The following is an 18,982-nucleotide window of genomic DNA, read 5'->3' as shown; positions in this document are numbered from 1 at the left end:
TGGTTCCAGGCATTTACAGAGAAAAAAGATATGAAACATATTGTTCCATAAGGCAACCTGACGGTCAGTTGATCTGTCACACATTCATGTAGAAGAGAAATAATTTTACGATCACCCAAGCCCAGACATTAACTCCTTCTCACAAAAAGAAACAGAAAGTGTCACTACCACCACCACCATTACCAACACCTTTCTGGGGATCAAACCCAGGACCTAGAGCACACAGGCCAGTGCTGTACCACTGAGCTACATCCTCAGACATAGTCTGTTTTGGAGGGTGGGGGACAGGGTCTTGCTCTGTAGTTCAGACTGGCCTTGAACTCACTATGTGGTCCAGGCTGGCCTTGAACTCACTATGTGGTCCAGGCTGGCCTCCAACTTGCAGAGATCCTCCTGCCTCAGACTCCAAGTGCCATGTGGCACTTGCCACCACGCCCAGCAGAAAGTAATTTCTGACCTTTAAGTACAAAGTAAGTTTCCAAGAATGACACTAGAGTGTAAATAGAAGGAATTATTTTATCTTGACTTATTGCTGTTGTTAAAATTTGTCCATCTTTTCAAAAAAATCACACCACCCGGGGACACTTCTGCGTTTCCAGTGCCCTCCATGAGTACACTCAAGGTTATGGTATTCTGAATATTTCAGTAGTCTTATGTATTTGGGACCCAAACATCCACATACTAAACCACCTATTATTTTGTTATAGCCTGTTGTATGCACCCCTATTTTACCATTACGCGTTCCTTTGCGGTTTTACACATTATGTGGGTTAAGCCACCCATGGGTCCCTTCCAATACCCGGAGGACTGGGCTGGGGTAGGGTGGGGTAGGATGGGGGCGTTTCCATCTATTTGCTTTGGAAAGAAGCCCTGGGGTCGGCCACAGCCACCAGCGGGCGGTCCTCCGCACGCCAGGGGTCGCTGTTACACCGCGCGGCCGCTCCGGGTCGCTCTCGCGTGGCCGCCCCGCCTCGGGCCCCCGGGCCGAGTGGGCGGGCACGACTGCGCCCAGGTCGCGAGGCGCCCTTCGACCAGCAGCGCCCGGGGCGGGCGGGTATAAATGGAGCGGTGGCTGCCCGAGCCGCCTCTCTCCGCCCCGGGTCGCCGCTGCCTGCGCCGCTTTTGGGCTCAGCAGCCCGAAGCAAAAAAAAGAAAAAGATAAAAAAAAAAACCCGAAAACGCTTCAAAACCTAAAAAAAAAAAAAGAAAAAAAGCGAGTCCTCCTCGGAGAGCCGGCGGGGAAGTCACTTGCGCACGCTTCCGGCCTGCCTGCGCCCGACGTCCGTCCGTGTCCGTCCGTCCGCCCGCCCGCCGGCCCGGTGGTGAGCCGCGCGCCCGCCCGCCCCAGCCCTCCGCGCCCGCGCCTCCGTCCCGCCGCGCCGCGCCGCGTGGCACCGGCCCGCGCCCCCGCCGCCGGCCCGGCGCACCACGTGTCCGCGCTGCCCTTCGCCGCCGCGCCGCCGCCCGGGGCTTGCCGCGCCGGCACCCGCAAAGATTTAGTTTCCCCTTCCCTGGCTGCTGTAATCTTAAACCGCTGGGAGCCCGGGCCTATATTTATCGAGAAACGCGTGTCCCCAAGGCCAACGTGGGCAGCATCTGGCTGCCTCTGGAAGAATTTTTTTTTTTTTTGCCCCACTAAGGCAGGGGATTTCCCCACTTGATTTTTTTTTTCTTTTGGAATTTGGAGCTTTGAGCCAGGACAGCTGGAAATAACAAACTCCCGGGGAGGGCCATATTGTTTTTTGAGAGCCTTTGTCTGGGGTTCTGCGTCCCGTGTGAGCCGACCCCAAGCTCCCCGTGCAGCCTCGGAGCCTTCTGACTGTATCTTCCCCCGCGTCGCCCTGTGCCACCTGTGAGCCGCGGCGCGGCCCACGGCTCCGAGACGAGCCCCTTTTGTCCTGCGTTGGGCCCTGTGAGAAGTCCTCCTGGCGGGGCTCGGGGTGGTGGGGGGCGGGGAGATGAACGCTGCAGCCAGCAGCTACCCCATGGCCTCCCTCTACGTGGGCGATCTGCACTCGGACGTCACCGAGGCCATGCTCTATGAAAAGTTCAGTCCAGCGGGGCCTGTGCTGTCCATCCGGGTCTGCCGAGATATGATCACCCGCCGCTCCCTGGGTTATGCCTACGTCAACTTCCAGCAGCCAGCTGACGGTGAGTAGCAGCAGTGCCCACATACACATTCGCAGAATCCTGGGGACCTCAGAAGTCAGCTTGGCAGGACCCTGCTGGCATGAAGGGGACATCACTACAGCATGTTGGCACAGAATCCGCAGTGGCGAGCAGGATGCAGGGATTGAGGACATAAGGCCTGATATGTTGTCATGACCTGAGTCTCAATCTTGCTTCCACCACTTGCTAACCGCTGCATGACCTTGGGCCACTCGGTGGTTGGGGGGAGGGGTTGAAATCCAAGGGGAGGCTGTAAATCGTGATCTGAGTGAAGTTAACTTTGTTGTTCCAGTGTGACTGAACCCGCTTCAGTGAGGTTGAGCTGTTAGAAGACCCTGGCCTTGTCAGTGGGCACAGGCTGGTGCCCCTCTGAGGCAGGTGGATTGAAACAATGCCATGTTTAGATTGCTGCCCTGCCCCCTACCCCACGTTTAGCCTGGACTGAATCTTGATTTTGTATTGCTAATAGATGGCTCCTTTAAGGCAGGTAGGAAGCCAGGGGAGCTATTCTGTGCCTTAGACTCAGGAGGGGCACCAGAGCTTCAGGTGCTAGGCCAGCTCCTTCCTGTATGTTGGTCACTAGTGTGAAGTGCTTTGCTTTGGATGAAGCTGTAGTCTGGAGAAGTATCTTAAAATCAGATGGGCTGATAGCATTATTGTCTCACCTGTGAACCACACTTAATGCTTGTCAGAACTCTCTGACTTCATTTTATTGGAAGAAGATAGGGTCCCAGCTACTGGGAAAGGAACTTTGGGACTCCCATTGCAGACGGTGGCCTTCCTTTGGGGGCTGCAGAGAGGTATGCAGTAGGCGTGGCACAAGTGGGCCAGAGAGGAAACCTAATCAGGGACTGCATGTGACTTCAGATTAAAGGGGAACAACTGCGGAGACCATCACTGGGAGAAACAAGTCATTCTGTGCAGAGGATCTCCAGGTTCCTATTTTTGTCCCCCCTTTATTTACTGTCAGTGGGGCAATGTTACTTGCCCAACTTGTAGCTGCATCTAGATTTGGCTAGTCTTCTAAATGCGCCATGAGCTGAGTTCTGTCTCTGGCCACTGGAATACAAAGGAGGTAGCTGAGTGTGGCCTTTTTAGTGGGGAGTATTGGGTGTATTAGCCTTTGCCTGCCTTGACTCTGAACAAAAGTTGTGTCACTTGTAGATATAGTAGAAGCCATTGGTCTGTGTGTTTGCCAACACATACCTCTGCAGGACTTCTGCCTGCTATAAATAAGTGTAGCCAGATTTGTCAGACTAAGCTGACTTGCCCTGTGCAGAACTCTCTGGAAGCAGACCAGGAGCTGTGCTGAAGTGGGCTTCTTTGCTGCTAACCTAATTGAAGTTTGTTTCAGGCTGAATATTTCAAATACGAACCTGGATGTTTCCTGACTTGGAATCTGTCTTCCTTTTTCTGCTACCACTACCCCATCTTCTGTCAAAGATGAGAAAACTTGATCAAAATGAGTGTGAAAAAATTCCCTTGGCTTATTGGGCAGTTGGACTTATGGAGGTGCAGTTCGTTTTGTCCCCATTTAAGCGAGCTGCCTTGAGGTCAGGAGTGGGCATCTCGACTCTACCTGCTTTAGTCCCCTCATGGGGATGTTGTGGATAGAGTCGGTCACTGTGATGAGTTTATGGAAGGAGGAGAGTTGCCGCCAGTGAAAAGTATTCCTGGCCATCAGGTGGTATGTTTTAGCCCTCGGTCTTCTTTCAGTGTGGTCTCTGGTGTACACATGTATTTGGTTGGAAAACTCCTTGCCCCAGTGCACTAGATGGAGAGCCACCAGGGCAGTTAAATTCCTAGAATTCCATAAACTCTGATTAAGCTTCCAAAGGCCAGAATACCACTAGGCCAGGACCTGCCTGCACTGTGTCCTCCTAGAAAGGTGTGGCAATTTTGTTTTTCCAGTATTAGAAATTGAACCCCAGCTCAGCAAAGTTTCATCCTTTTTGCCCTGAAAATGCAACAGATGATGTTCCATGTGTGTGACCAGTAGTATCTGTAGATGATGGATTTTTTTTTAATATTAAGTCACTTTTCATTCTCAGAAATTGAAACTATGTTGTATAAGAAACTGTGGAATGCAGGGATAGCATCAGAAAATCTGGTAATGGTTTTTGATCACTAGCTAACTACATAGCATAGCCACCCTGAATGTAACTATTCTATTTTATTAAAAATGGAGTTTCAGCTGTCCCACCTGAGTAGTCACTGCAGAATCTCTAGCTTAATCAAAGGTGAGGTATTATCTTGTTTTGGCGCCATGAAGGTTTCCCACCACTTGCCCATCCTGGGGATTGAACTCAGAGCTTTCACACAGAGCTATGCCCTAGCCCTGTTCTTTTTTTATTCTGAGACAATATCTTGCTAAGTTTCTCAGACTGGGCTTGAACTTGTGATCCTCAGGCCTTAGCCTCCCAAAATGCTGGGTTTACAGGCATGCCACTACACTTGGGGAAGGCCTGTTTTAGTAGAATTGCCTTTTATCAGTGACTACCTGGAAATTTGTGGAGTAGTCCGTGTGTCTCCCAGATAATGGCAGTCACCTATGCTCTCATGAGTTGATGTTTTACATCCTGGATTGAATTGTGTTTGTTTCTTACAGCTGAGCGGGCCTTGGACACCATGAACTTTGATGTGATTAAAGGAAAGCCAATCCGTATCATGTGGTCTCAGAGGGATCCCTCTTTGAGAAAATCTGGTGTGGGAAACGTCTTCATCAAGAACCTGGACAAATCTATAGATAACAAGGCACTTTATGATACCTTCTCTGCTTTTGGAAACATTCTGTCCTGCAAGGTAAACACAGATTAAGTGAATTCAGCAGATTTCTTTTTTAAGTTTTATTAGTGTATGTTTGGAATTCACACAGTTTAGTCGTTTTGGGGAGTGACTGTATGTACATATTATAGTTCGGTGGGGTTTTTTTTCCTAATCCCCTCTACTTGTGTTCCCCATCACGTTTTTTGTACTTGTTAATACTGTTCACCTTAGCTCACATTAATGGTGTATAATGTGCAGACCAGTTGGAGTTACTTGGACCTTGTATAGTGTATCAGTTCCTCTCATTTCCCCTTCCCCACCTCCTACCGCCTCTCCTTGTTCCTTTGAACCACTTTGCTGTTGGATGGGAAACAGAATAATTACGAATCTTGTTTGTTTGTTTGTTTTGAGACAGGATTTCACCATGAGTTTTTAGCCAGCCTAGAACTCATGAGAGTCCTCTTGCTTCAGCCTGCTGAGTGCTAGGATGACAGGCATGTGCCACCATTCTTGGCAGTTACTGAATCCTGAGATAAAATAAATACTAGGTGGGGAGCTTATCCCACTAGGGATAGCAAGTTATGGTAATTTTCAAAATGCTGGAAGTGGAATCTCAAAAGTTCCCATAGGTATTGTCAGAGCCACGACCCAGCATAGCTAGCAGGTGCTTTTGTGGTTATTCTTTCCGTAGCCTGAAACAACCTTCTAGCTTTTTAATTTTGGAAAACTCAAAAGGTTTTTTGAGGGGTTGAAGCAGTAGATCACTAAGTGTAAGACCAACCTGAATTACATAGCAAATTTTAAATTTAAAAAGCTGAGCATGGCATAGAATACCTGTAAACTCAGCACTTGGGAGGCTGAGGCAGGGGGATCACTGCAAGTTTACCTCCAGCCTGGGCTACATAACAAGACCTGTTTCCAAAAAAAAAGTGGGGGAGGCTTTTGCTTTGGATAAGTGAGAACACCAGAGAAGTATGTATGATCTTCAGGAAGCTCTACTTAAATTCAGCTGGGTCTGGTAGCACACACCTGGAATCCAAGGTGTTAGGGAGATTTTGGCAGTTTGAGTTTATAAGTTTGAGGCCTGCCTGGATAATTTAATGAGATCCTACCTCAAAATAAATTTTTTTTTCCAAAATAAAATTTTGTAAAAGACCGGGGATGTCAGGATTAGAGCACTTAGCTATTGATTGAGGCCCTGGGTTCAATCCTTGGTACTGAAGTACCAAATATAGATGTTTCTTTTCCAAACATCTGTTTATGTGGCGCACTTGGTAAAACATAAGATCTTGAGTATTTACATGGCTCATATTACATGGGACTGAAATTGTTTTGTGGAGTCAGAAAACAGTTTTATCAGTGCAACACTGGTTTATACCCAGATACCCTAGATGTTTAATTAAATGAAGCAAGAGGACATTCAGAATAGAAGCAGCCCAGCAGTGCCAACTGTTTGTGAGTTGGGCACTTCCTGGGTGCCTGGTACTGTGCCTCAGTGCTAAGAGGCATCATTGCTGGTGCAGCTGGCTGCATCCGACCACAGGTGTATCTCGAGTTGCCCAGTGGTCCTAAGGTCATCGGCCTTTTCTTTGACAGGTGGTGTGTGATGAGAATGGCTCTAAGGGTTATGCCTTTGTCCACTTCGAGACCCAAGAGGCTGCCGACAAGGCCATCGAGAAGATGAATGGCATGCTCCTCAATGACCGCAAAGTGTGAGTGTCCCAGTCCGGAGCATCAACCATCGCATGAGCCAGCTGTGGCCCCACTTCGGTATTAACTGGCACACACAAGGCGGCTACTGGTTCTCTCGGCCCAAGTGTGGCCTGCTCCTACCTCTCCACTCCAGGGCTGGTGAGTCTCCCTGCCCGAGCTGTGGCAGCCCTTTTGACTCGCCAAGGTGGGCTCCCTGCCCATGCCATGGCCTGCCTGCTGCCTCTCCCTTAAAGGCATCCGTCCATGGGTTTGTGAGCACCAGCAGCTGGGGTTGCTGGAGGCAGCTCTAAGCCCACTTTGAGCAGGGGTCTTGGCCAGCGACAGAGTGGAGAGGGCCCTGGGCTCACCAGGCACCGTATATTAGCTCTGTGCCCTTGACTTCTTTGACTCAGGTCTGTCCATAGATCTCACTGGTTGTTGATACCTAATTGTCCCTCCTATTCTCCATTCTTTAACCTGTGGCTCAGAAACCAGTATAAGACTTGCTCCACAATAATATTGGTTACAGTGAAAACCCCACCCTCTGAAAGAGAGGGTTTATAGCAGATCTCATTGCTCTGGTGCAGTTGTGACTGTGGAGTGGAGAGGGTTGTGAAGGGGGTAAAGTACTGCATATGTGTCTTCATTATTTTAAGCGAAAGTCGTGTCTGTCCATGGTATTGAGGGAGTCAGAGGATGCATTGTACTTAGAACATCTGTGTGCCCAGTGGTGACTAATCACAAGAAATGGAGAAATGGTCAGTGTACAGAGACATTTTTCCCATCAGATATACTAAGGTGAATACAGTAAAATAGCAAAGGTTATCTCTCCACTTGCAGCAACTTCAAACCTACGACTGACTAACCACTGTTAACAGTTTGGTTTGCATTCTTCCAGACCTTTACTGTACATCATTTACATAGGCACAGATATGAACATTGTTTTTTTTTTTTTTTAAACATGGTCATTAGGTTTCTTATGAAGGCAGTGTGATGTGACAGGAGTAGCCCTGGTCTGAGCCAGGAGCCCTGGGCTGGTCCTTGCAGGATAGTCCTGCCTCTTCTCTTTCTGTTGGGTACTTGGGGTATCTCTGAGACTCCTCCTGGATAGGTGGGGACTTAGTGTATTTTAACTTGCCTGCCTTGCGGCCCCTGGAAATCATGTTTTAATATCTCTAGGTGATAACTTTTTTCATGGTTTCTTTTTAGGTTTGTAGGCAGATTCAAGTCTCGCAAAGAGCGGGAGGCTGAGCTTGGAGCCAAAGCCAAAGAATTCACCAATGTTTATATCAAGAACTTTGGAGAAGAGGTGGACGATGAGAATCTGAAAGAGCTGTTTAGCCAGTTTGGTAAGTTGATGTCCTGAGTTCACATATTCCCTTTTATAGTCTAGCAGCCCTGGAGTACCACCTGTTACTTAAAGAGACGCATGCCTTCCGACCCAGAAATAAAGTACCTTATGTGACACAGGTCACAAGGTGTACAGATAGGCTTCAGGCCTTGGCTTGGTTTCATCCTACCTCCTTTCACCCCTAAGGCCATCTCAGCTGCTTAGTGAGAATTAGAAGACCAGACATGGCACCTCTTTTTCTGTCTCGTATCTGTCGATTCTGCCAGAGATTTGCTTCAGTTGGGTTTCTAGAGAGAATCCCTCTGTGTGCGGTATGGTAGAGATGGTGTCACTAATAGTTCTGTCCTTTGATAATAGGTAAGACCCTCAGTGTCAAGGTGATGAGAGATCCCAGTGGAAAATCCAAAGGCTTTGGCTTTGTGAGTTATGAAAAACACGAGGATGCCAATAAGGTGAGCAAGCCTCTTTTGAGGGTTGGGAAGCCTCTATAGGCGGCTCGCGTGTGTGGGCAGACCCTTGCTTAGCGCAGAGCACAGTTGAGCGGAGCTGAAGTGGTGTGAGTGGTGGTAGATGCATTCTCTGCAGAGCTGTGTTCCTCGGGGGTATGTCAATCACTGTGGTGGTTAACTGTGGTTTTTTGTTTTTGTTTTGTTTTGTTTTTTGAGGCAGGGTCTAGCTCTGTAGTTCAGGCTGGGCTCAAACTCAACATGGATTCTTCTGTCTCAGCCAATGTGTCCAGCTACTTAACTTATTTAACTGTTTTAAAGCACTTCCCGTACCTGTCGCTGTCAGCTGTTGAATGGATGACAGATGTTTGTTCTCATTTATAGGCAAAAGAACTAAAGTCCAGAGAGTTGACCTGATTATAGCACAGCTGCTACTTTTCAGCAAAATAGTGAGCTAGGCTCTCAGCATGTATCACTTAATATTCACAAAGGAACCTGAGATATTTAGTGATAGCCACATTCAAATTAGGGTACTGTTTATTTTTTGTTCATTTTGGTTTTGGTTGAACTCAAGGTCTCCTGCTTCAGTCTCCTAAGTGCTAGAATTCCAAGCATGTACCTCTGTGCCTAGATCCCATTTAGTATTAACCCCAGTTTACAGATAGAGGAATTTTAAATGTTTGGCAGACTAGAAAGATGAAATAAAATTAATATTAGCCTGTATAAAAGATTTTCTCAGAACACTTAGTTGAGCTTACAGTGCTCCCAATAGGGCTAGTGTCTCTGTGATTCATGTTTGTTTTAAAAGACATGCGTTTCCTCTCTAGGCCGTGGAAGAGATGAATGGAAAAGAAATCAATGGGAAAATCATATTTGTAGGCCGTGCACAGAAGAAAGTAGAGCGGCAGGCTGAGTTAAAACGGAAATTTGAGCAGCTGAAACAGGAGAGAATTAGTCGATACCAGGTGAGATGGGGTGAGCCAGCCCGTTGTGGGGGTATTTCCCATGAAATACTTGCAAAGCACCCTTTTAGCAAGCTTAAAAGGATCTGTACCAACCAGATAAGGCAACAGTTACTTAACAGGGGCAAGTGACTTCATTTAGAAGCCCTCCATTCTGGAACCCTCTGGCCTGTTGTTCCTTGCTGCATAGGTTCCTTTTTACTCAAATGGTAACCTCTAAACATGTAGTAATAAAAACTGGTGCCCCTTCGTTAGGAGTAGTGCAGGAATGCTGCCTGGGTAAGTGGTTAGCCAGAATTCCCTCTGGAGGAGGGTTACGAGTCCTGCATTGATGGTCTCAGCAGTCCCAGGTAATTTCTCAGCATTGAGATTGCAACAGAATTGTCAGTGGGACTTGTTTTTTGAGACAGAGTCTAACTATATAGTTCAGGTAAGTCTTGACCTTGGGGTAGCCAGCCTCCCAGGTGCTAGGGATTACAGACATGTACCACTATGCCAGGCCAAATCCAGCTTTTGTGTATATGTGTGTGTGCTCTACTTGATGAAACATGCTGGGCTCTAAACCCAGAGTTCCTGATTAATTGGGTTTAAGGTCTAGCCTAGAAATCTACCACCCCTACAATGTTGGGGCTCAAACCCAGGGGTCTCCTGTCTGCTGTGCAGGCCCTCTTCTACTAGTTTGTTTTTTTTTTTAAGGCAACTTTTCAGTTATCCTGGCTGGCCACAAACCTGAGATCTTCTTGCTTTAGCCACCTGAGTAGCTGGGGTTATGGGTGCAGTGGTGGGGAGGTGAGACAGGGTTTTGCTAAATAGCTCAGGCTGGCTTCTAAATCTAGACAGTCCTCCTGCCTCAGCTGTACAAGTGCTTGGACTACAGGTATATATCATCACACCTGGCAAGAATACTCATTTCTGTTTGTCTTTTTTTGGAGGGAGTACCAGGGATCAAACTGATGACCTCACACTTGCCAGGCAGGTGCTTAAGCTGCTGAGCTAAATCCCGGCCTCTAGAATACTCGTTTCTAACAAAGTCCCAAACAGCTAGCTCTTGCTGTTGCTCTGGGGACCACAGATTGGGAACAACTATTACAGAGAAATTAGATTTAGAAAGAAGTTAATAATGATGTTTCTCTTTCAGGGAGTAAATCTCTACATTAAGAACTTGGACGACACCATTGATGATGAGAAATTAAGAAAAGAATTTTCTCCTTTTGGATCAATCACCAGTGCTAAGGTACTTCCATACGGAATTTTGTAGTTGAAAACACTTTCGCAGGTTTCTCGGTCTAAGTTAACTGGTGTTTCTGAGTGTAGCTACTTCCTTCGGCATAGCGTTTACAAGGGTGCGTCACAGGATCAGCATTGCTGTCCGCCCTGCGGTGGACACGAGTCTGAGCCAGGCCTCCTGCTGCCTTCCTCAGCACCCAATCTTTCCCATTCCTGCTGCTTTGTGCTGGCCTGGGGACAGTGGGTGCTACAACATGAGCAGAGGATATCCAGACGGGTTGCTTTCCATTTGTCTTGGGGCCTGTCTCTACAACTCTGCCACATTGCTCCTTGAGAGTGAAGCTGTTTTGAGGATTTGGGAGCTGGGGCTTAACAGCCATTTTCATGGTCTCACTAAGAAAAATAGTGGAAGCTGAGCATGTTGGCGCGCACCTGTCATCCTAGCACTTGAGAGAGGCTGGTTCAGGATCGCTGTGAGGTCAAGACCAGCCAAGGCTTTAGCCTTGTGTGAGGCCAGTCTTAACTACATAACAAGACACTGTCTAAAAAAAAAATGGGGTGTTTTTCCATGGTTTGGCTTCCTTGATGTTCTTTGATCATATCAATTAAGTCAGCAGGCTTTTAAAGACAAAGAATGAGTCCTTGAGCCAGAAAAGAACGTTGACTGTGTTGTGGTGGTATGCTGTGTGGTCGTGGCACTGAGGAGTGTGGTGGGGGCTGGGGACACCAGGGAAGTTTTACATCCTGGCCTGTCTGGCAGAGGTGCAGTAGAGGCCACAGAGTCCTTTGGGAGATGAATGGAGGTTGGGTTGGCCCTACCCTGGCCCTTTGCGAATGTTGTTCTCAACACTAGAACACTGTGCAAAGAAACTTGATCAGTTGTGGGAAGCTGAGCAAGGCCATCTCGGTGGGGTTCGCCCTCTTCCTCTCGGCATCACTCCTCTCACTGGTCTCTTGGCTGCAAGGGATGATATTTCTGTCTACCTGCACACCTGACAAGTTGGCACTGGTGAGGAGTGGCTGAAAAGATTCGAATTAGAAGTTTCAGGCAGTGTTGTTTTGTTTTGTTTTTAGTAGTATCTATTTGGCATACATAATGATCACATTCAGCATAGGAAATTGGTGACTGTTCATAATAATCTTCATATCTCCCGTTCCCCTCATCAACTCCTTTCTCCCCACTGACAAAAGCTTGTTTCCATTTTTCCCTTCCATTTGATTTTCATAATCCTTTTCCCTCCCTCTCTTGTTCCTCTCCCCATTTGATCATGTTGCTCCTATTTCCTAATAATATTTACCCCGTTTTATTCCTTTTGAGTTTCTCGCACAAGGGAAACAATGCAGTATTTAAATTGGTGCAGGCACTGTTCTTCAGATTCTGTTGGGGCATTGTTTTACACACCTTACTGGCCTGCCTCACTGGTAGGAAGTTACTGGGTTGGTACCTGTCGATATCCAAGTCCTCCACTTGAGAGAGTCCATCCAGGCCACTAAGACACAAATGATGTGAAGCACAAGAAGACATATACCTGGGAAAATGACTGCCCAAATCAGAAGCTCTGTGGCTATTTTACAGCTTTTTGTCCTGGAGTAGACCATAGAAACTGAGGCTCAAAGCAATTAAGAGTTGAGTTAGATTCTGGGTTCCTGGGCTCGGTGAATTGTGTTTGTTGTTCCTATCAAGTTAGTGGTGGCAATCCTTGATGACCTTGTTGAAATTTTGTCCATGAAGGCTTTGGACTGGATTAGCTCTACAAATAAATTGCTCCACACTGTTATCAAGGATACCTAGGGGTGTTGTGTTGCTCAGATATCAGGAAATGTCTTCAGGTTCTGGTTCTACCATTAGCTACATCATAGGGTTTAGGGAATGTTAGCATCATCTGGGGATTTAAAGAAAATTTCTAGATACCTTAAAGGTACATCTTTACTGGTCCTAGGGTACGTTCTAGGTCACAGTGCATCCTGGACCTAAAATTGGTAACTCTGGAGCAGAGTCTAGATTTTTGGCTGTCATGAGTAGCTCCTCCTCACCACATTTAGGTAGCTGGTCTCATTTTGTAGGTAATGCTGGAGGATGGAAGAAGCAAAGGATTTGGTTTCGTCTGTTTCTCATCTCCTGAGGAGGCAACCAAAGCAGTCACTGAAATGAATGGGCGCATTGTGGGTTCCAAGCCATTGTATGTTGCCCTGGCCCAAAGGAAGGAGGAGAGAAAGGCTCACCTAACCAACCAGTACATGCAGCGAGTGGCTGGAATGAGAGCGCTCCCGGCCAATGCCATCTTAAACCAGTTTCAGCCTGCAGCTGGTGGCTACTTTGTGCCAGCGGTTCCACAGGTGGGTCGGCCACATAGCATGACTCTGGGACATGCCTGTATTTTGCAGTGGTTGGGAAGGGATTTTTTTTTAAATTAAATTTATTGGTACATTCCAGGTATACATAATGTTCATGTTTGTCATAGAGAATTTGCCTATACCTGGTACAACCCCCCCCCCCCGGTTCCCCTATTCCTTCAATCCCTGGGGAGGGGTTTTAATGCATTCTAGAATGTTAAAGGCACTATAAGTAAAAGTGAAGAGCAAGGTATGATTATAAGGCTGTAACTCTGACCCTTTTCAAACATTTTTGCCTCACTCTTCCTGCTATCCCCACCTTTCCCAACATGTGAGAGGCTGAGGCAAGAACACAAGTTCAAGCCCAGCCTGGGCAACTTAGATCCTGTGTCATAATGGGGGGGGGGGGGCGGAATTGTAGCTCACCCAGTGTGAAGGCCTTGGGTTCAACCAAGTATCCACCCAAAAAGAGAATGAAGGACTTGATCGTGATCATACACGCACAGTAGAAGGGAGAGAATAGACTGCCCTGAGGACCCTTAACCAGCACTTCAGCTTTTGAGTAGAGATCTTTATTCTAAATAGCCTCGGCCAGTGGTGTTGAACCTTTGACGTGTATATTGTGTTTAAGACAAAAAGATGTTACTGCACAAGTTGTTCTTATAAATGAAAACCCCAGTATTTAGGCTTAACTGCAATGTTAGTTCTTTGCGATAAATAATTAGGTTTTAGATTATAGTTTGGGCATTTGTTTCTAAAAGGTTCACCGTCACTGGCCTAGGGCCTAGTAGCGAGGTAACAGTTTAGCTGGGTTCAGGTCTGTAAAATAAAAGGACTTAGGTGCTCTTTCCCTATAGGCTCAGGGACGACCGCCGTATTACACACCTAACCAATTGGCACAGATGAGGCCTAATCCACGCTGGCAGCAGGGTGGGAGACCTCAAGGTAAGTGGTAGGAGCAGAGCCTGCCCAGGATGTACCTAGTCTGTCTGCCTGCTTTTTCCTGCATGCATCTTGTGGGGCAGAGCCTAGCTTCTCTTGGTCCGTGTTGCTTGTCAGTAATGAGCAATTTCTGTCTTACCTCCAGGCTTCCAAGGAATGCCGAGCGCTATACGCCAATCTGGGCCTCGTCCAACTCTTCGCCATCTGGCTCCAACTGGTAATGCTCCGGCCTCTCGTGGCCTCCCTACTACCACTCAGAGAGTCGGTGAGCAAACTGGCCTGTAGGAGCGTGGCCTGGGGAGGAGGGAGTCAGGAGAACTAGCTCTGCCCTCGCTTGGTCAGTTTGTTCGGCTCATGTGTGGAGCCCTGGTTCTGTTACCTTAGCTCTGTGTTTGAGTAGGTAGGTATTTCATTCAGGAGCAGACAGCCAGTGTGAGTTCTGGGTGCGCTGGTTACTTCCACCATTCTTTGCTTATTGGTGAGTCAGGTGAAAAATGTTAATCATATTAGTTTGCTAACAGGATGACAACAGAGCATATATTTGGTGGGGCGGGAGATACAAGGAAGCTTTTTTACAGAGTGTCCTGTTCTCCAAGATGTGGAAAAGTTGTGTTAGTCTTTGGCTTATCCTGGAAAGTAGCAGTAGTGGCCCAGAGTGTGATGTGTCATGTGAACGTGCTTTGGAATCTCTCCTTCCGTGGGACGTGGCCAGTTGGACATTGGCCTCCAACACTGATGTGCATTTGCTGGTCTGTTGTAGGGTCTGAGTGCCCGGACCGCTTGGCTATGGACTTTGGTGGGGCTGGTGCCGCCCAGCAAGGGCTGACTGACAGCTGCCAGTCTGGAGGTGGTATTGGACGCACACAGAAGGGGGAAAGATGGGATTTGACGGGCCTTTGCCCAGACTGATGGGCTTTAATTGCGTTCATTCTTTCCTCAAGGTGTTCCCACAGCAGTCCCGAACCTCGCGCCTCGGGCTGCAGTTGCTGCTGCCGCTCCTCGGGCTGTGGCCCCATACAAGTATGCCTCCAGCGTCCGCAGCCCGCACCCTGCCATACAGCCCCTGCAGGTGAGGCCACCAGATGGTGTCAAAGGCATTTGCCCCATTTCTACATAGTCCTTCAGGAGGTATTGGCAACCCTGCCCCCAGTTACAGTGCTGGGTTTTGGGTTTTGGGTTTTTTGAGATGGGGTCTTGCTGTGTCACAGGCTGGCCTTGAATTTATAGTGATTCTCCTCCCTTAGCACCAAGTCCTGGAGTTACAGGTATATGCCGTCAAGCCTGCAAGGTCCCGTGCTATGCATGGTGATTTGGACCCTGTCCCTGAGAAAGTGTTCTTCTCAGAATAGCTCACTGGCCCACAGCAGGAAGCAGGTGCTTCCTCTGCTGCTTGTGTGACACCTGTGCTGAATATTCTGAGCCCTGGGTGACTTTTCTATCCAGTACCATATTTGATCCTTGACTGCTCTGCAAGGTGATTGGGATATTAAGGCAGAAAATAACTTCAATTTAGAAATTAAGAAACTTCTCTCAGATGACAAGGGCAGAAAAAAAAAAAATTAAGAAGCTTCAATTTAGAATTTAAGAAATTCAGCATTAAAAGTGTTAAGAGCAAATAGCCGGGGGATTTAGCTGAGTGGCATAATAAGTACCTGCCTGGTAAGCATGAGGTCATGAGTTCAGTTCCTGGTACCAAAAAAAAAGAGAGAGAGAGAAAGGGAATAGAGTAGCTCAGATTGCCTAAGCTGGAATTTTCAGCCTTTAGAGCTGTGCTCTTCAGTGCAAACAAAGATACAACCAGTTTGCTTCAGAGCTCAGCAGTTTTCTGTGGCAAGGCCACGCTCAGCCATTAGGTCCATAAGCTGCTTCATAGTTCTTTTTTTTTAATCAGTACCAGGGATCGAACTTATGACTGCCTGCTTGCAAGGCAGGCGCTTATGCTGCTGAGCTAAATCCCCAGCCGATAGTTCACTTTTTAGATGTGTCCCCCACCCCCAACATACTCTTAAGGGATTTCCCAGGGCTTGAGGTGAGTGTAAACTGTCTTCTGCACAGGCCCTGGTTTTAGGGCTGTGCGGTGAGCGTTAGTGCTGCATGCTGGCAGTCCTCAAGCAGCTGATAATAGTAAAAGCATTGTCACTGTGTAGGTGTGGTGTAGGATATAATTATAAATATTTTGATAGGCACATTCTTTGACCCAGCCTCCACTGAAATTAACACTAAAGGAAAGTTCCAAGAAAAGGCTACCTGCACAGATGTTCATTGTGGCCTGATTTATGGTACAGCCTTGAATTTTTGGATAGGTCAAATTGAACATCAGCAAATGGTTGCTTAGCATTATGCATTTGTTTTATTTTGGGGTTTTACTTACCCTTCTGATAGCTTGTCCTTTTTGAGTTTTTTTGGGAGGGGGAGGTTTTGAGACATCTAGCTGTGTATCCCAGGCTGGTCTCAGACTCAAAACCATCTTGCTGTGCTACCATGCCCAGCTGAACAGCGTGTCCTCTCGCATTGCAGTTAATGTCTGTAATATTCTGTTCCTCGAAACTGAAGTTCAAGAAAACAAAGCTGCCCCATTCCTCTTTCAGATTAAGAACCTAGATGTTGAGATGTTGAGTAGTGAGGCTCTCAGTCACTGCCCAGCATCCTGTCTTTGGTGCTAACCTACTGCCTGTGCTGGCTTCCAGGCACCCCAGCCTGCTGTCCACGTGCAGGGGCAGGAGCCCCTGACTGCCTCCATGCTGGCTGCCGCGCCCCCCCAGGAGCAGAAGCAGATGCTGGGTAAGTGCGCCATCAGCCTGTAAGAGGAGGTTGGCTAACCTGGACGTCAGTGTTCACTGAGGTTTCTTCTGTTTCTTTTTTGTAGTATTTGGGACTAAGTCCAGGAGTACTGAGCTACAACCTCAGCCCTTGTTTAAAATTTTGAGACAGGGTCTCCCTAAGTTACCCAGAGTGGCCTCAAACTTCTGGCCTTTCTCCCTCAGCCCTCTGAATAGCTGGGGATTAACAGATGTGCACCACTGATTTGAGCTGGTCTTTTATTGACTGTCTTGTCCACAGGAGAACGATTGTTCCCACTCATCCAAACAATGCATTCGAACCTGGCTGGCAAAATCACGGGCATGCTGCTAGAGATCGACAACTCAGAACTGCTGCACATGCTCGAGTCCCCTGAGTCTCTGCGCTCAAAGGTGAGCTGCTGCTCAGAGCTTGCAGTGACAGCTCTCGGCTCGGGAGGGTGGAGGGGGCCTGGACACTGGGTCCAGCAGAGAGGATATTCTGCCACCTTATTCCTCTCATGCCTTACTTGTGATTGATGCTGCTAGTGTGGGTGCTGAGACGTCTGTCAGCAGAGGCCACTGGGCCTGGGTATCGGGGAGGGACCTGGTGCTCTCCTGAGTCACTGACTGCGTGGCGGATTCTCCCAGGTGGATGAAGCTGTGGCAGTTCTACAGGCTCATCATGCCAAGAAAGAAGCTGCCCAGAAGGTGGGCGCCGTTGCTGCTGCTACCTCTTAGACAAGGAAAACACGTATGTTTGCCTGTCACATTTTCAATCATTTTGATTTATAAATGTCTTTGTAAAAAAGTGAGGACATTTTTCTGACATTTCACCTACGATTTGGCTTCTGAGCCTCCCACCTGAATCAGTTACTATGGAAAGAACGAAGGGGTTTGGAATTGAAGAACAAAGAGCCAGGTACAGTGGTCATGTCTTCGGTTACACTGGAAGCTGAGGCAGGAGAATTTGAGCCCAGGAGTTTAAAGCCAGCATGGCCTACATTGCAAGACCCTGTCTTGAGGGTAGAAAAAAAGTTTTCTCAAAGAGGTCAGATTTCTCTCAAGAATGTCCATAAAACTACCTCTGTTGGCTCAGATTAGTCTGTGTGCTTAGCACATAGAAGGCCTTCATTTGTCCTCTAGCACCTCTCTTCCGTCCTGTCTCTGACACAGTGGTAGATATGTAAGGAGTTATCACACACCAAAGCCTCACGACTGTGAGCATCGTTTCCTGGTTTGGCCTGGTGAGGCTGGAGAGGTGTGTATACCTGCAGCTTAGCTGTGGCACACAGCAGGCACTGGGTTGTGGTCTAGTGCCAGAGACAGCCCCACGTGAACTGCAGTTACAGAGTGTGCCCCTGCCTTGCGGAGGGGGGACAGGGGGGCGATGGGTGAGTGAAGTTTCAGCCGGCCCGGGGCCTCGGGGTAGGGAAGGGAGAGGCACGCTGAGGTTGAAGGCCCTCTTCTGGAACACCTTTGTCAGGGAGTCTCGGCAATTTTTTTTTAAATTTGTGTTGGTGCTTTTGTTTTTTTCCAGGATTCAAAAGCCAAATAATCCCTCACGGAATTGAGCTCAAGGTTTGAAGACTTCCTAGTTTGTCCTATGGACCTCAACACCAAGAACCACAAGTTGCAAATTGAATAGGTCATTTTGTATCAAAAGGTCAATTATGAAGCACCTAGAACTTTTCAATTATAAAAGTATATTCTCTGGGTTCTGCTGTGGCCCAGACATTTTTTTTTTTCTATTGTGGGTTTTGATTTTTTTTTTTCCCCAGAAATTGGTTTTATTTGATGTATCCAAGTCTTAAGTTTCTCAATAAAGAAAAAAAAAATCTCCATAAAACTGCCTGTCTTACCATGTCATTGACCAGTTTTATTCTATAAATTCCAGTTTTCACTGGAAGTAGTCTAGATACAAATACACTCTAATGAATTTAACCTCTGTTACTTATAAGCAAAAAATTTAAAGTAAACATGGTATGCAGAGGTATAAATTGAACCATTGAAAACAATGCCTAACAGCACTCATTTAACTTAGAGAAGGAGGTATTTAAATCCAGTAGGGTCAGCAGGCCTTGGGATTAGCTCTGTACAAGTTGGGGTTCTGGGCTGGCATGGACCCCAAGGACAGGTGCAATCTGGCTGATTAGCTCCATCCCTCCACCCCTTCCCCTTGTCAGATGTGCTAACAGATTGGGGCTTGACCTGCCTGTCCCCTCTATCTCCCATGGTCATTTTGCCCTTCAGGCAGGTCAGCAGAACCAGGTGCCCAGACTATGCAACTAGAGTTTCCTCTAGCAATGGGGAAGA

At 47.5% G+C, this 18,982-nt stretch overlaps 1 protein-coding gene and 1 non-coding gene across 5 annotated transcripts; both read left to right on the top strand.

The window, feature by feature from the left end:
* Window positions 1-1,018: 1,018 nt before the first annotated feature.
* Pabpc4 (poly(A) binding protein cytoplasmic 4) lies at window positions 1,019-18,515 on the top strand. 4 transcript variants are annotated; one of them, XM_003462265.4, is made up of 16 exons: window positions 1,019-2,151; window positions 4,778-4,971; window positions 6,532-6,647; window positions 7,837-7,976; window positions 8,336-8,430; window positions 9,252-9,389; window positions 10,525-10,620; window positions 12,678-12,950; window positions 13,805-13,892; window positions 14,035-14,106; window positions 14,650-14,736; window positions 14,831-14,958; window positions 16,577-16,670; window positions 16,950-17,080; window positions 17,318-17,420; window positions 18,207-18,515. In XM_003462265.4, the coding sequence occupies exons 1-15, from the start codon at window positions 1,959-1,961 to the stop codon at window positions 17,405-17,407; spliced, it is 1,935 nt and encodes a 644-aa protein (XP_003462313.1). In that variant the 5' UTR covers window positions 1,019-1,958; the 3' UTR covers window positions 17,408-17,420; window positions 18,207-18,515. The 4 variants fall into 4 exon arrangements, with proteins under 4 accessions (XP_003462313.1, XP_003462312.1, XP_003462314.1 ...); XM_003462264.4 differs by having other exon boundaries at window positions 14,035-14,154; XM_003462266.4 differs by lacking the exon at window positions 14,650-14,736.
* LOC111754145 (small nucleolar RNA SNORA55) lies at window positions 10,807-10,939 on the top strand. The gene has a single exon (XR_002788857.1). It is a non-coding gene; the product is annotated as a small nucleolar RNA SNORA55 (small nucleolar RNA).
* Window positions 18,516-18,982: the final 467 nt, after the last annotated feature.

Source organism: Cavia porcellus, unplaced genomic scaffold (genome assembly GCF_034190915.1).
Source record: "Cavia porcellus strain 051 isolate PalLab524CR breed Dunkin Hartley unplaced genomic scaffold, mCavPor4.1 scaffold_25, whole genome shotgun sequence".
Lineage (NCBI taxonomy): Eukaryota > Metazoa > Chordata > Mammalia > Rodentia > Caviidae > Cavia > Cavia porcellus.
Note: the sequence above shows the minus strand (reverse complement) of the source record. Positions and strands in the feature narration are given on the sequence as shown.

Coding starts and splice junctions, on each gene's coding strand:
- Pabpc4 (XM_003462264.4), top strand. CDS start 1,959: ATGAACGCTGCAGCCAGCAGCTACCCCATGGCCTCCCTCTACGTGGGC. Junction 2,152..4,777: donor CTTCCAGCAGCCAGCTGACG/GTGAGTAGCAGC, acceptor TGTTTCTTACAG/CTGAGCGGGCCTTGGACACC. Junction 13,893..14,034: donor GCAGGGTGGGAGACCTCAAG/GTAAGTGGTAGG, acceptor TCTTACCTCCAG/GCTTCCAAGGAATGCCGAGC.